Here is a 16,203-nt window from a genome sequence, read left to right as displayed (position 1 = left end):
AAAAGTTTCTGTGATGGAAATTAAGCAATATTTCTAAGCAATATATTTAATTTGTTGTTAGCTTTCTCATTCCCTCTTGAATGTGGAGGAGGTTTTGCTTCTTCCTTTTTGCAGCAACACTTTACATGTATATTATATATATGTTAACCTACATCTGCTAAGTCTTCTTTCTGTTCTTCAAGTGATGCACCTCAAATTCCTTCAGTGAGTTTCCTCCAAGGGCCTGCTAGCTATATGCTGCTCCTCATCCTCTATCCTCTGGATCCTCTCTAACTAGCGTTCACTTAATGCATTCTTTGAAATGTAGCTTCCTAAACCGATCAAACTACTTCAGATAAGGCCTTGTTGGCAGAGTGGAAGCTGCCTTTGCATGTTTCAGACTCCCCTTCCGCATTTCATTATTTCTAGTGCTTGGGTTTTTTTTCCCTCTTCCCAGCAGTGTGACCGTGTTGATAGATGTTTGATTTTGGAGCCATTACAACCCCCCGGGTTCTTTCCTGTCACCCGGTTAGTCACTCTGYGTGCAGTATTTCTGCTCTTGATTGTTCTGACCTTCAGCTCACTGACAAGACCTGAAGTACAACACGTAGCGTTTGTCTTTACTCAAGCACATCCCATTTATTTCACGGCACTTTTCATTTTTGTAGGATTGTTTGGGATTCTAACCCCGTTYTCCAGCAGTGTTTGCCTTTTGCAACTTGAAGTTGCTTGCAAACATAGCAAGTGAATTGCATCATTCAAGTCATGGGTAAAACTGTGGTAAACTCTGTGCTGCAAGAAGATAACAACCTGCTGAGGGCTGCCCTTTCAACATAGTTTTTCCACTATAGCACCTCTGCTTTATTCCCCTTGTTTCACTATGGAAAATGTTGTGTGAAGTAGGTTAGGGCCTCACTGGTATTATTTTTTAAATGCTGGCACAGGAGTTTGTGATTTGTGCCAACTGCCATCAGTTGACTTGCTGTGTTCCCTGCACCTGTAGATCAAGTCTTTGTCCTCGCATGCTCCCAGCAACCACAGGCAGGTGGACTTGAACACTGCCTCTCTCCTCCTTTTCCTTCTCTGTATATTTGMCTCTTTCCAGTCTTTTAGGATCTTTGTCCTTTACAAATCCCTGAAGATTTTTCTCTTTCAGGATTATTGCCACTGCTTGTAGCACACTGACCTTTGTGTACATGTTTATCTATGCTTGCTGATAATTATTTGTTTGCAAGGATCAGATAATATGCAAGGAAATTGCAATTTTTCAAATAATATGCTATTCTTAATTGGTATTACTGCTCTCCTGTCATGTAGCAAAGCTGTTTGGCACATTTTGAGATGAAGACAGTAGATGTTTTGCACCCATTTCTGATGTACCTTTTCTGTTTTATTCCAGAGGCTTGGGGCCGAGTCCTGACCTAGTCGCCRTGCCTCAGTATCTCTGGCTGTCAGGAGACATGAGCTCCAGTCAGAATGTGCCACGGGCACTGCAGCTGCCCTGAGGTGAGTCATCCCGACTGYGCCCCGGGCCACACGGAGGAGGGGAGGCCATCCTTGGGTTTTGCCCTTGAAGGCGAGCTCAGCAGACAGCTGGCTCGTCTGGGGGATGAGCTCACCAAGTGTACGGGAAACGCWACTTTGACTTCAACTTTCCCATCTTCTGAACTCGGGGCTTCTTTAAAGCACTGTTACTGTGTTGTCTGTCTTCCTTCTATCACACGTTAAAGGGTGAGATCCTTGCACTGCTGAAATCGGTAGGAGCTTCAGCTAGATCAGGAATTTTATGCTAGAATTTCAAGTATGGATATATTGTGCAAGCCTTAAGTAAGGGGTTTCATTTTACTGCATTCACTTCCTAACCCCTCTATTAGAGATAAGGAGAGCAGTGCATATAACTTTGGTTCTGTACAGATAAAATTAATGTTTTATGATTTTTTTGTTGTTGCTGTTGTATAGACCAAGGCCAAGTTCCCTGGAATCTACTTCATTTCATGTTAAATGGGTTTGGATAAAGAAGGGATTTGAGTCTTAGTGAACAGTCCCTGAAAGTCTGAGTTCGAGTGCTGGCCCTGACACCAGCATAGCTCACCACACTTTCCCCTTTGCAGATGTTGTAAAGGGAGGATAATGGTACTGGTCTTTCTTTAAAGCATGTGGAGCAATTTCGCCAAGAACTTCTAGCTGTATTCTGTAAGTAAGACTTCTTTACTTTCCAGGCTTTCATTATTTAAAAAAAAAAAAAAAAAAAAGAAGAAGAAGAAGAAGAAAAAGAAAATGTATTTAGCTTTTTGCACTGGAATTTAGCGACTGGGTGTCTCTAGACCTGCGAGTTCTCTTCCAAAAGTCAGTTGCAAGATGAGCCATTGCTTTTGCAGCCCTTGGTCCATCTGCTGAGATAGAGAAGGTTGGTATTTCTGCCTCTCAGCAGAGACATCCATAAGCACTGAAGTTTCCAGGGAGCAAATGTGCTACATAGATGTCTTACACTTAGAAAGTGAAGCTTGCTGGGCTCTTCTAATAGAGCTCTTGTTTCTTAGTCCCAGTACAGCTAAGTGCAATTTAGAGTATATTTAAATTAATGAAGGAATTAAAGGATGTTGGTCCTTAGGATACCAGAGAACTGCTCTTAATGACATAAAATACTGGTTCAAAAAGGATTTCCCTGCTGTGTGACAGGTTTGACAACACAGTTAGATAAGAAACAAAGAGAAATGAAATCAAGTTTGTCTGAAGATCAAAAAATCTGTATGTTTGTAGGAGAGGAAGATAAAGAAACCCAGAAACCTTATTATGTTTTTGCAGTTGCTTGACTATCACAGTGAAGATTTGCTAATTATCAGGACAGCTTTTTTTAGAACAATTGGGGATTTAAAATTAGGTTTCAGGAAAGTGGCTGTTAGATAATATTTAGCCCTGAAACATCGTGAGGTTTCTGTGTGATTCACTTGGCATGGAGTCAAATAGGGATAAAGTACTTAGGTTTCCATGTTTCTTAAAATGACATTTTTCAACTTGCTGAGTGGTTCTGGAGTCTCAGGGGAAGAATCTCGCCCAGGCTGACAGTTAAGGCATATAACTGGCTGCCGTTTCAATGGCAAGAGGGGTAAGCAGGCAACTTCCATTAGAGGCCACCGTTGAGATTACAGCAGTAGCGTCGCTGAAGGGCTGCTCGTGATCCAAGGAGTGATGGCACGTAGCTAGACCGTGTCCCACTTTGCTGCATGGCAGAAACCGCCAGGATCAGCTTGGTGGGGAGAAGGAAACAGCTTTGCATGCTGCAAGCGGGAAAGGCTCCACACAGTCTTACTGTCTCTTGCTGTCCTCTCTGTGAGTTATTACATTGCTGAGGATTGAATCTTGAAAAGCGTGTACACTTCTGTTTGCTACACCTTATAGCTTAACATGTTTTCCTAGTTTTGAGTCTAAGTTGTTATTCTGGTATTTTATCTGATGCACTTCAGAAACTAAGGCTTTTCAGATTTCAGCTGCTTGCTTTGGGAAATCATTTTACTGCCTCTTAAGTTTGCTGTGAAGCAGCTTTATCCTGATGACTCGAATTTCATCTTAATTTCTTCTTACGCCCAGATCTTTTCTGCATTTTAAACCACAAAACTTTTGACTTCACACCCATGAAGTCTTGTAGCTTTCATGTACACCTGCCCCGTCTTAGGTCCCTTGGAGTCTGGATATTTGCCCTGTGACTTCTTGTATTGCTTTTTCACATCAAGGTGGTTGGCACTGGATGCATGGCCCTAGGGTGGTCATGCCTTTTGTGTATGCAAGTGTGCTACTTCTACTAATGCCTCTGCCCACTCGGACCTCCCATTTGGCCCTTGGTTGCCAAAGTAGTTGGCAAATCTTTCACAAAAACTGGTAACAGCTCCTTTTTTTTTTTTTTTTTTTTTTTTTTACTCTGCTCTGGTGCCAAAGAGCAAGCTAAAGTGCCAATTTAGACTCTTACAACATATTAGCATGGGGAGATGATTCAAGCATGTTTCAGCAGTGACAAGCCCTGAGTTAGTGGCAGTGCATTCACAGGTGAGCGTGAGGAAGGGAAAGAGGAAGGGAAAGCTGTGGGCAAGCTCTGCACCCGAGTGGGCTCCACGGCCCGTGGCGGCTGTGACGCGGCTGGCGGCTGTTGGCCRGGAGCATCTTCCAGCTGCTCCGTCTTGTGCTGTGAATTCAGGCCACCGGCTGGCTCCTGGGCAGCAGAGCCCGAAGGCTGATTGAAAGCTGCATTTCCTTCCCTGCCTTTGCCACACAGGCTGCCTTGGCAGCTGAGAATCAGGATCAGCTTTGCTGCCTCTGAGTGCTGCTCCTTAGCAAGGCCATCGGCCTCACGTGGCCCTTCAGAGGAGTGTGAAGTGTTGCCATCCGTGTTCTCAGCTTATATTCACTGTCTAWACAAATTATATTCTCTTTCTATACAAGGCTGAATGATCTGAATGATGCTGCAGAGTAGGAGAGAAAAAAAAGAATAGAATTGCATCCTTTTTTTTTATATTTTTCCCCAGATACATTGATGTTTTTTCAAGATGCATCCTCTTTATCTCTAGTCTAGATCGCTATCTATATAGAGCCTTGTGTTGCATTTCTGTTTCCTTTCTGGCTTTCAGGGTTTCTCTTGTGTTTTCTCTGTCCATCCCTTGTAGCAATTTCCAACCAGATCATTAGTGAGATTCAGTGACTAAGAAAATTTGACCTATTTATCAAGCATTTCAGTGTTGAAACGGTTGTGCATCCTTTGGTCTATGATGTAAAATTTAATGTCCTGCTTAAATGATCTGAATTCACTTGTTCTTCAGCTCAGACCTGGGCTAAAACAGTGTTGTCCTGGGGTCATCAGCCTGCAACTGCAGCGCTCGGGCTGCCTCTTCCRTGCTTGGATGGTGCTTGGTGGCGGTGGGTTTTTCAGGCTCATCATGATGAGGGAGCAGGGATAACTCAAGGCAAATCCATGGGCTRCCCAGGCTGCCTGGCAGTGCCAGGGCTCCTGTTCCCTGTACGACAGCTTGCAGAGGAATTACGCTAGTCACGGACACAGGGATGCAGTGACCCTGCTGGGATGGGCCCTTTAGGGGTGACTGCGCACGGGAATGCGTAAAGTGGGAAATGTGGGGATGGAGGGATTTGGATGAGTGTCACATTGTGAAACCATCAGAAAGTCACCCGCTCGCAGCCACACGAGGAGCTTGCTGCTCATGGAGCCGCATGGCTGTGCGYGGGAGCCCGGGGCAGGCGGCAGCCCTGGAGAGCGGCCTCCTTGCCCGGACACTCAGGTTCGGCACGTCCGAAACCCTGCCGAGTTCTGTGTGTGGTCACTGCGAGCCTTTAGATGCCCCTTAAAGGCAAGCAACGTGTGGCTGTTTTCTAAATCTCTGTTGCTGAAGGATGGCAACGCAGGACTGTCTGCAACAGAGGATAACACTGTTCATATCAGCAACTCTGCTTTTATGCAATAATAATTAAAAGACAAAAAAAGGTCTACTTATTTACTGGCAAAGTAACCCATTTCTCAAACTGGTCTTCCCAGGAAGATAAAATGAAGAGAAATGCAACATGAAAATGAAGCCATTAATGCATTCCCTGCTTGTAGCCATCATTTCATTTGTTTGTAAACTGTTTGCAGTAAAATTGTGGATCAGTGGCTGACATAAAGGCCTTAAGCATCTGAGCGGGAAGTGGCCGGTTGGACTTGCTCTGACCCTCGGAGGGGGAAAGCTGCTTCCCCCGGGCCTGCAAGACACAGCACCGGTCACGTGTTGGCCCCTGGGCTTTCGGCCGCCTGTTGTTCTGATTTATCATCCCTGATTTAATGGCTCCGCAGCCTGAGGAGGCCAAGCGGCAACAAGAATCTGTCGTTGAAGCTGCAGCCCCGTTTCAGTTCTGGAGCAGTCCCGGTTTGCCGGAGCGCGTGAATAGAACATGCAGAAAGGAAGGCGGGAAGAGAGGCAGAGCCTGTTCCTCCTTTCCACTGGGCACATGTAGCCCGGCAGTCTGTGCACACAGAGTCCCTGCTGGAGGGAGGCCCCACCTGCAACAGCTCGTGGCACCATCAATAAGCTGAATGTACAGGGCAGATAAGCCATGTGGGTTGGTTGGTTGGTTGGTTTTGGTTTGGGGTCCTTGTGCTTTTCTTTCTCTTTGTTTTTGCTGCTTTTTCTGCTGCTGAGGCCAGCATGTCCTGCGTGTGGCTCTGGCCAGCTGCTTCCTTTTGCAGAACAGTTTATCTTTCTGAGTTCAGTTGTGTTGTTTTAGCGCTGCCGCAGGAGCCAAGCCTTGCAGAAGCGGCAGGTGCCCCTGGCTTTTCCAACCAGATGCAGCGGTTGTACAGAGTGTGGCTGTAGCTCCAGCGTGGGGGTGACGTCCCAGTGCGCAGCCGCACCCGCGCCGGCCCCGCAGCGCCTCCCACTCCTGCTGTCACCGCGTGTTAGGAGGCGCCGCGCAGAGCACTCGATTCCTTCCGACGGGCTCTGTGCCCCGTCACCAACGCAAACTGACAGCCCCGCTGCCGGCTGCACAGCCCCACGAGCGCCGTGGGCACCGGCCACCGCGCCGGCCTCAGCCTGGCCGCTTCCTCTGCAGCCTCCCTTCTGACTCCGCGGAGYTGGGCGAGACAGGCCCGTGGAGACCGCTCCGCTTCTGTCCGGGAGGGAACCTATCTAAAGACATTTAACCAAAAGACATTAAAGACATTTAACCAAAAAGAGCCTCTGAATTCTACCTTTAGATTTAGAAAAGCATCTCCTACCTGTGAGGAGTGTTTTCAGACTTGACTTTCCCTGTGAGATTTCTAAGGAGCAAGCTGGTGGATAATACAKGATATTTAAGAAAATACTATCTTTTGGCAGAAAGCAGTAGAGAGAATGCTGGAAGAGTAAGGGATTAAGGAAGGGATGTTGCTTTGTTGTTTGTGAGATTGATAGCAAATTTTGGCCCATGCTTAGAAGGCCTGAGCCTGTTGTTGTTGAATCCTTTAGGTCGTTGGTGGACTGGGGATAGATGGTGGATCTTTAATCTTGAAGCAGACCAAAAAAGTGACTGCCAGCAAACAGGTGGATCCAGGCGGATCCGTGCCGTCTTGAGATGTAATATCAAGCTGCATGATGTGAGGGTGGACWTGAGGAATGCTCGTGTTGTCTGGTGTAAAATGGGAGATCTGGAGTGTGGGAGTAGTCAGCAGCAAAGCCATAGTGCCCAGGTTAAGCAGGTGTTCAGSACCAAGATAAGTCCAGAAGACTTTTCCATTGAGGACAGCAGCTGGTGTACTCCTGTAAGACTCTTTTGCTTGGGAGAATGAGCAAGCTGCTTAACAAMCCCTCCCACGTGCGACCACACCGCAGCACTAAGCGCCTCTAACGGAGCAGTTTTTACGTCTGTATGCACTGTGGGGTGCACCAAAGCGCATGTGTGGGTGATGGCAGTCCATAGGTGCATTTGCTGGAGTCCTCCTCGTCTCCAGSCTTGGGGTTCTTCCTTTTGCCAAATGATAATGTGAAAATTTAGAGCTCATGATGAAACGTGCTGGGAAACCTAAATGTGCACAACMGTTTGAAGAGAGATAGGAGCTTAGTGCTCGCATCTCCGGTACGCCAGGGTAACGCAGACGTGCTCCGTAATGCTATGTAGCTGCACAGCTGGGGTATTATTAGAAACTCATTTCAAACTGAGGTGCTCAAATAAAGCTCGAGGATTGGTGTGCTGCTCAGTTTACCCCAGTGATGTTTACAACCATCTTGAATCCCTTAATCCTTTGGAAAGTTTCAATCCTCCTGAYGGTGTGAGCCTCTTTCCACACTGTCAGATTTGGATATTTATTCTAGAGAAGAACTTGAGTCGAAATACAGCTCTTTTGGCAGTGGAAACTTCCTTTGAAGTTTCCAGGTCTTGTGCATCTCACATTTGCTGTGTTAAGCTGCAAGAACAAAGCGCTCCATGAAGCGCCCTGCAAAACGTATGTGTCGCACRTCTGCCAGCTGGGATGGGATGGGCAGCCATCCCACTCGCTCCCCACACAGGAGAGCCTGGGAACSAGGAGCTCCTCCAAATCCTCCAGCCGCTGCAGTAGGCAGAGCCGGYGCTAATGCCATTGGGTGCCGCCTCAGTGCCAGGCCAGCCGGGCTGAAGGCTTCSCGAGGCGGCCTGCTCCGGTGCTCTGTAGGATAGGAGGGTGATGTACCCGCACTGGCATTTCTGGACTTGCACCAGGGATCTCTTGGACAAAGAGAAGTTGTCTGATTTTTGTAGGTTATTCTGATCCAGCTCATAGTCCTTRCATTTCCTGTCATGGATCAGCAGTGCTAGTTGCCTGTCCAGACCATGAGCTCTCTCAGCTTGTGGGCAGCGAGCTTCTCTTCTGTGCTAAGAAGGTGCCTGGTATGGGCCCCTCCTGCGTCCATGGGACACTCAGCCCCATGACATCGGTGGMCTTGCAGCTTGGTGCCCAGATCAACAAGGAGTTGAAGTCAAGAAGGGGAGAAAGCACGATAGAGGTTGCAGCAGGCGGAGACTGCAGGAACAAGCCGTTCTGCTTTCCTCTCACCCAAACCAAAGTGGTTACCTCAGCTTAGACAAACTCGGCTGTGGGTCGGGCTTGGGCAGGTGAAGTTGCAGACAGAGGTGAGGCTGGGGCGGGGAGCCAGAGCTGCTGTCCAGCTCCTCTGGTGAGGCCTGGGCACCCTGGCTCGTGCTGCGTGGTACAGGCGGTGACACTGCTGGGCACAGCCCCCGCGCCGCCTGGCTCTGCAGCTCCATGCGGGCGCTGCAGGGAAGCGCTGCTGGGACCAGGAGCTGCCGCGCCAGGGCTGGGGCCATGACGCCCTTGTCAATGCGGTGCTGGGCGAGCTGCGGGGGCCTGACAGGGCCTCTGCCTCCCTTTCATGCCAAGCAGAGGGTTTGTGCACTCCGAGGCTGCGCTGAGGGCTGCCCCAAAAGCGCAGGCCTCAGCTGAGCTGCGAGTTATGGCAGGCACAGCTGGCAAGAGTCAGGTTTTTAATTTCATGAGCAAGGGAACGGGTATGTGAAAACCTGGGACCAGGATCTCAGAGCAAGCAGCAATACTCATTTTGTGAGTTCATATGCTAGCTAAAATCAAAGTCTGCAAAAGAATATCTGTTAAAACATCTTTTAGTGCTGTTGCCTTGGTATCAATCAGATAYGTGAGAAAAGGGGAGAGAACTTTCTGGGGCTCAAACAAAAAGAAATGAGAGGATTGGCAGAAAAGCAGCAGGGTAGGACCCCAGAAACGTTACCACAGTCATTTCTCTCCGGTAGCTGCAGCTACTGGAGTTATGACATAAGGTAGTGTGAATGTGCCACGGGATTCAACACKGCACCCATAAGGCACTTTCAGTCTTCTGCTGTGATACTTACTTAGATGTGTATATGTATATATACACACATATATATTGCATATATATGTACACCTACATATACAGATGTACACACAAACACATATATTCCCAGAACAAAACTCTAGTGCAGCACTGTTGGTTGCCAGACTGAAGACKCCATAACAGCATGTAGAGGAAGAGGAGGGACCTGACGGTGCTCCSAGGACACTCGGCCTCCATGTCACGGTGAGTGGAGCAGCCTGTTGAGGGAGGTAAAGGGCACCGTAAAGAAACCCCCTCCACGTGCCCGTGCCTTCTACTGCCTCTTGGGCAGCACGTTTCCTGTGGGCCTCCAGCTGACATATGATTGTTTCAACAGATAAATACCAAAAAGATGCCAATAGAGTTATGTTGTTGAGGTGGCTCTAAAGCAGAATGAGCTCCTAGAGAATGATGGAAGCCATGAAGGTGGTTTGCTTAACAGGTTTGTTATTTTGCATTAACTTGGCTGGAAGACAGCGTTGGAACTGTAGTATCAAGTGAAAGACTTTTAAACTCTGCTTAAGGGTGTTTGATCCTGGTTGTATTGGTGGCTTAAAGTGTACTTAAGCACAGCCTGAACTGATTGGGATGTCAGACTTTGCCTTCTGTCATTTTGCTTCTCTGCCTTGGTCTGCATTCCCACCCTGCAGCATAACGCAGCTCAGCGATCTCTTGTTCTCCTTCATAGTTMAGCAAATGCCTTTGCTCTTTGCACTCAATCTTCAACTATTGATCAGATCCCTGCATTAAATACTCCCATTTTTACCCATCAGAGTCCACTGCACAAATGGCTCCTTCTGTCATTGCAGCACTGGGAGCCATGGGCAGCATCCTCATCCTGCTCCCGTTTCTGAGAGTAAAGCCATAACCTGAGTCTTGAAGGGCCTGGGCAACAACACAGGTAATCCTGAAATATCTTGAAGATGTCTTGAGTATGTTTCTTTTAACACAGCAGGCTTGCTTACCCCTCTTGCTTACCTCTTTGTTTTTATGTAAATACTGAGATGATCATAACTGGGTATAGAGATACTTTCTGTTGTTTTTCTTCCCCCATTAAGAAAACACCTAAATGAACAAATTCTTGCAATTGGTAGCTGCTCAGTGACTCTGCATGACTTTTACTCACTTCAGGCCAGCTGGAACGGTGCTCCTTTTGCTGGCTTTGCAACTACATGGAGAGGGACTACATTTTAGTAGAACAGAGCCATAGTTTTTAAGTGTATTAATATTCTTTTCCACCCATGTGTTTTCTGCTGTCTATATAGATCTCTATATATGTATATTTGTATTTTAATGACAAGTAGCTCTCTAAACAGGAAAAAAAAAAGTCATAAATAAGCAAACTGTGTACCCTGATAGAAAGACACACAGGAAAACGATGATTGTTGGTCAAGGAGATTTAGGAAAGGAACTGACATTTGGTTTCTGAGTTTCCAAGACAGCCAATAACTCACCTTTCTTCAGGGCTCTGAGGAAACTGCTTTATGGATCCACCTGGAGGTTTTGTAGGATTTTTTTTTCTTAGAGGCTTTATTTCAAGCTCTCCTAAGACCCTAAACATCAGTGTTGGTTGCAGCATGGATTTATTCTCTGCTGTGAAACTACAGTCAATTGACATGAATAAATAATAAACATCAAATTTTCAATCTGAGATGCAGAAACAAAATGCTTTTGGGAGAAGTTTTATCCACTTCAGAAGCTTCTTCTAGCTAATTCCTCCAGAGTCAATCCCTAACCTGATCCCGGCGCTTCTTGCACGGCTCCCAAAGGCCACGTGGTAAATTCTCCATAGAAGTGAAGCAGAGGACACTCTAGCACCTGTTTGCAGAAATGCTACATAAAATGTCCTGCAAAATATTTTAATATCTACCAGTCAGCTGGCAAACTTGACCCGATTTAGACTTTATAGAATATATAATATTAAACTCAGAGCAAGAGGGGGAAAAGAAAAAGACAAAGTAACATGAAAAAACACATTTTATTGCACTTAAGTTATAAGAAAATAAAATTTCTAAGTGAATCAAACCATAGACACAATCCCTTTAAAGGTTGTTTTCCTCCATCATGTCAGGTTGTTACATAACTAAAATTAACCAACTGGAATCTGATTGTTTTAAATCAGACTATAAATAAAACAAAAACAAAAAAGGAGGAAAAAAGATCGCCTAGGATACAGTGTTAAACCACTTTCACAGTTCAGCTTGAGTTGTGGCTCTTGGAGAATGAGGCAAACCATTTGACTCGTTCATTTTTTGTTTTGTTTGCGTGTGACAACTTTACAAAAACGTAAGTTTTTGCTCTGTCAGTTCCTCCCAGCAATAACTGTAACAGTTGTTTCTTCTCAAATACTGTAAAACACTAAGACTGACCAGCAACTTTATTTTCCTTTTTGTATTTTATAATATTTTTTAAAAATTTTGTCAGTTTTTTTTTTATGTATGTTCATTCCATTCACCACAGCCCTCACAAAGAAAATTTTCCCCACAGAACAGGCTGCAAGAGCTTTGTTCTAAGGAATGTGTTTTAATTTTTGCCCAGAAAAAAAGAAAATAAGCTTTGCACACACACTCAATTCTTTATTTGCAGGCAAACTTCACTCTTAATTGTCTGAAACTCTTCCACTCTCAGCCTCTTAGAGGCACAGTTGGCTCAAGTTTCAGTGGCAAAAAGTCTTTTTCCGTAACCAAACTAGAGCAAATTTGGAATTCAGTCTGGGACTAAAACGTCACAGCAGAAAAAAAAATAAAAAAAAATAATTTGCTTTTCTTCCTTTCATTTAGCAGCATAAATAAGTTTGGCCACTGGGAATACAGTACAGGGGTGGGACAACAATCCCGTAATTGAAGACCTACTTCTAGCACCAGCATTGCGAATTAAATCCATCAGAGGACTCTCAAAACCCAGGACAACTTGCCACCTCAGAGCAACTTATGTGTTGAAGAGTGTAGATGGAAGCAACAGGAAATAGATTAAACAGAGGCTAATACTGTGATTGACATTGGCAATGGTTGGCAAAAAAAAAAAAAAGGAAAAAAAGAAAAAGCTCTGATAAAACTGTACAAAACAATTCACAGTAATATTTTAGCTTTTCCACACCAGGAATGGACTTTTTTTTCTCTTTTCATTGCAGATGCTCTCTACGTTTTGCAAGTCGCAGAGGTTGGGTTGGACGGGTGCGCTGGAGGTCGGCTGCCCTGCCCGCGCAGAGCGGGGCCCGTGCGGCGCCCCGGCCGCGCGAGCGGCCCCGCGGCTGCAGCTTCGCTCCAGATCTTTGCGGTAAAATAACCTGGTAACAAGAATTCTAATTTTTTTTTTTTTAACCTCCAAATTGCTCAAGGAGCACTTGGAGGAAAAATAAAGAAATAATTGCACCTGGTTTCATTTAGAAAGTCGTATTTTTGCAAAGCTGCCCCGGTCAAAAGTGTAGCCTTTTTATGTGACGAGACAGCAAATGCCTCTCTTGTCAGTTATAGTTTGTCATGTTTGTCTTCTCCTTCGTAGTCTGTAGGTCTTTAGGATCTGTTGCCCCAAGCCAACATCCTGCACCACCAAGGATAAGGGATTTTTTTTTCCTTTTTCTTTTTTTTTCTCTTTTTTTCTATTTTTTTTTTTCTGTTTTTCAGGGGGAGGGAAAGGAGAACATCGTCTACACCTCTGGACAAATTCATCTTTCTGCCCTTCACTTCATATCCACGTCAAAGTCCAACACCAGCAGCTTTGTTTCCTCAGTCCCGTTCCGGCTGCCGACGGCGCACACGAGCTTCGTGTTGGAAGCTCTGATCCGCCACACGACGCCTCCGCTCCCCCCGCTCTCCAATGTGACTAGATTTCGGATAAATTCACCCGTTTTCAAGTCCCAAAGTTTTACAGTTCCATCATCTGAGCTGGTAATTACAAAGTTCTTGTTGAACTGTAAACAGGTCACAGCACTCTGATGCTTGTTGGGACCTGAAACAGTAAAAGCAGAACATCTTTGCTTGCAATCAGACAGCAGCGACAGACAGCASTGCCTATAAAATAAATACCTCTATATTTGCATGCAGGTGTTTATATCTCCTAGGTGTATTAATCCAATTTTTGTGCACATATTTTGGGAGAAATCCCCCAGTATTTTCTTCCTTGTTGCAGTTATCCTGTTTTGCAGCACGCAAACAGTAAGGTGAGTGTTTGCTGGAAATGCGCGGGCGGCCTGAGCGGGGCAGGACAAGGCGACCACACAACCAGCCCTCACTCCTACTTCTAGATTATAGATCATGTTGGGGCTGCTATTAATTTCAGTTAGTAGCTGTAAATATTTAAGAGTAAAAAGAGCAGARTCTCTTTTAGGGTGAAATTAATTCCAGGGATCCTGGATATAAGTGAATGATATAAGGCGTTGCTTAATGAAAGAAAACTGCACTAATTCGCACATGCCTGAGTGGCAACTGTCAGAATGGAACCTGAAATCTTTCTTCCTTATGAAATAAAGGAAATGTCTTCCACTCATTTCTCTTGATTTATTGCAATAGACAGTGTACTTTGCCTCCCAATCCAATTAATCAGTAGGCTTTGAAACATCCAAGTGATCCCTAAATAAATAAGTTGACTGACTGTTTTGAGATGCCATTTCCCACATATTTCTGTGGTTTATTAGGCTAATATACCCGTGGCAAATTTCTATCAACCCAGACCATCTGCCTTTCATAATAGGCAAGTGATTTGAATAGATTAGATTAAATACATTTTGTTCCTCTGACTCCGAGAAAGATCACAGAGCTGTCATCAGAAAAAATATCTAAGTTGTAAATGGTCTGTGCTTGTTACTTTGTATGTAATTTTTAAGGTTTTTTTTAGTAGAATACGTAGCATAGACAACTGCAGTTGGCTTTATCTACATCCAAGAAGTTTAAACTCACCTTGCAATGTCTGTAAACATTGTCCTGTTTTAATGTCCCAGATTTTGACTGTGGAATCGGCATTCCCAGACACCAGGATATTGTCCTTGAGTTCCATTCCACTTGTTAATGACTGGTGGCCTGTTAGCGTGTGAATGCAGTTTCCTGTCTCCACATCCCAAACTCGGATGGAAGTGTCAAGAGATCCACTCACCACGTGGATGCCATCAAACTACAAGAAAGGTAAATCTATTACAAGCAATTACATTAGGGTCTTATGATATGCTATATATAACAAAGGTTATTGAGCATTTAATTCACTAAATGCAACATTAGATACTGTATATATTTGCAAATGGCATACTGAAATAAGCACTGCATTATTGCGAGGGTGAGCAATTCATAGTCACTGGGTTTTTTTTTAACACAGTACAATGATTTTAAGCACAATAAAATCCCAACTATACTACAACGTAAGCAAAGAAACAGTAAAAGAATTTTGTTCTCCTAATGTCTTTTTTCCTGCCTCTCATTATGTCCAAACCGTAACTGTGTGCACTAAGGAACTTTTTAAATTCCTAGGTAGATGTTGCAAAAGCAAAATGAGCTCATAGAGGTGCCTGGAGTTGCGGAGTGCGTGTGTGTTTGCTCCATCAGTTGTATATAAACCAGAAGCGCGTGCAACRTGAACACACTCACAGATGAGATACTGCTGACCGAGAATGGATGAATGTGTAGGGAATAAAATGGTGAAAAGAAGTAACTTGAGTGATAGTGACAATGAGATGTGAGAGTCCAGCATTCTTAGAACGGGAAGGAAAAAGAGCGGTAGAATAAAAACAGTGGGCTTCAAGAAGAGATACTTCAATAGATTAAGACTTCCTTCCCATGAAGTTTTTATATATCTAGTCTCAGAGGGGAAGAAGAGTTCAGGGGAGCTGGCACTTTCTTAAGGACACAAACCATCCTTCTGTGAAGGAGAGATAGGAAGTGTAGTAAATTACCACGACTCACTTGGCTAAAGCACAAGGAATTGTACAGAAAGTAGAAAGGAGATCAAGAGATGTGTATGAAAGAACACCCTGGGACAAAATCAGAAAGGTGAGGCACAAAACGAGGTAGAACAAGCAAGACCCACTGAGAATGACAAAATGCTATTCCATAAAAAACAAGAGGAAGGCCAAGAAGAAAAAGGTTATTTTATGCTCAGTGGGAAGGGAAGAGAACGTGAGGCCAAGTGTTTCACTTTCTGCTTCAGTCGCCGGCCCCGGGAGTGCAGGCCCGCAGCGCTGCAGCAGCAGCAACCGCGCGGGCAGCGGCACCAAGGGCCATGAGCCCCCAGGGCACGCTGGCTTAGGGCAACCTCAGAGACGTCCTCTGAGATCCTGCAGAGCTCATGGGAGATAGAGGAGGTGCAGTGGCAAATTCAATTCCTTCCATTATTGAAGGAGATGCTGATGGGAAATGGGGAATTAAGGATCCTTCAGCCGAACTTCACTTCCCAGAAAGAATTATCAAATAATAAGTCTGGCTTTAAACCCCTAGCAACATGACAAGGAGGAGTAAACATAAATTGGTGAGAGCACAAATTTAACCACTCTTTTTTTTTAATGGGTAGGAAAAGGCCATGTGCAAAAGCAGGTATCTCCATTACATCTTCACAAAAAAGGAGGCAGATTTCTTGTAGGCAGACTATCCAGCTCAAAACTTTGCTCACGGTGTAGTGAGAGAAATGAGGAAGTTCCAGAGGGACCTGGGCATGGAGCACCTTCATTAGGACTGGGTGATATTTGGCTGACCAAAGCAAAGAGACCCCTTTGCTGGTGAAAGTCAAGATCTGCAAAGATCTGAGCTTGGGTGGGAATGAAAAAGGGCACCTAACTGTAGCCTGGGAAAATGTCAGTGGAGCATTAGGAAATAGGGCTGTGCTGTATAAGGCATTTAAAATAATGGGRAGTTCTCAGAGGAGAACT

General features: G+C 45.1%; 1 protein-coding gene across 1 annotated transcript in view; it reads right to left on the bottom strand.

Moving 5' to 3' along the window:
* Positions 1-11,499: 11,499 nt before the first annotated feature.
* FBXW7 (F-box and WD repeat domain containing 7) overlaps positions 11,500-16,203 on the bottom strand; it is a 95,752-nt gene continuing 91,048 nt past the window's right edge. Inside the window, exons 10-11 of the mRNA XM_026041656.1 lie at positions 14,252-14,462; positions 11,500-13,304 (exon numbers count right to left, since the gene is read on the bottom strand). Coding sequence (XP_025897441.1) covers positions 13,036-13,304; positions 14,252-14,462 — 480 coding nt within the window. The 3' untranslated portion in view covers positions 11,500-13,035. The remainder of the gene's footprint in view (positions 13,305-14,251; positions 14,463-16,203) is intronic.

This window comes from Nothoprocta perdicaria, unplaced genomic scaffold (assembly GCF_003342845.1).
Source record: "Nothoprocta perdicaria isolate Ctin4 unplaced genomic scaffold, notPer1 scaffold_29, whole genome shotgun sequence".
Classification (NCBI taxonomy): domain Eukaryota; kingdom Metazoa; phylum Chordata; class Aves; order Tinamiformes; family Tinamidae; genus Nothoprocta; species Nothoprocta perdicaria.
This window is presented reverse-complemented; position numbering and strand designations above follow the sequence as displayed.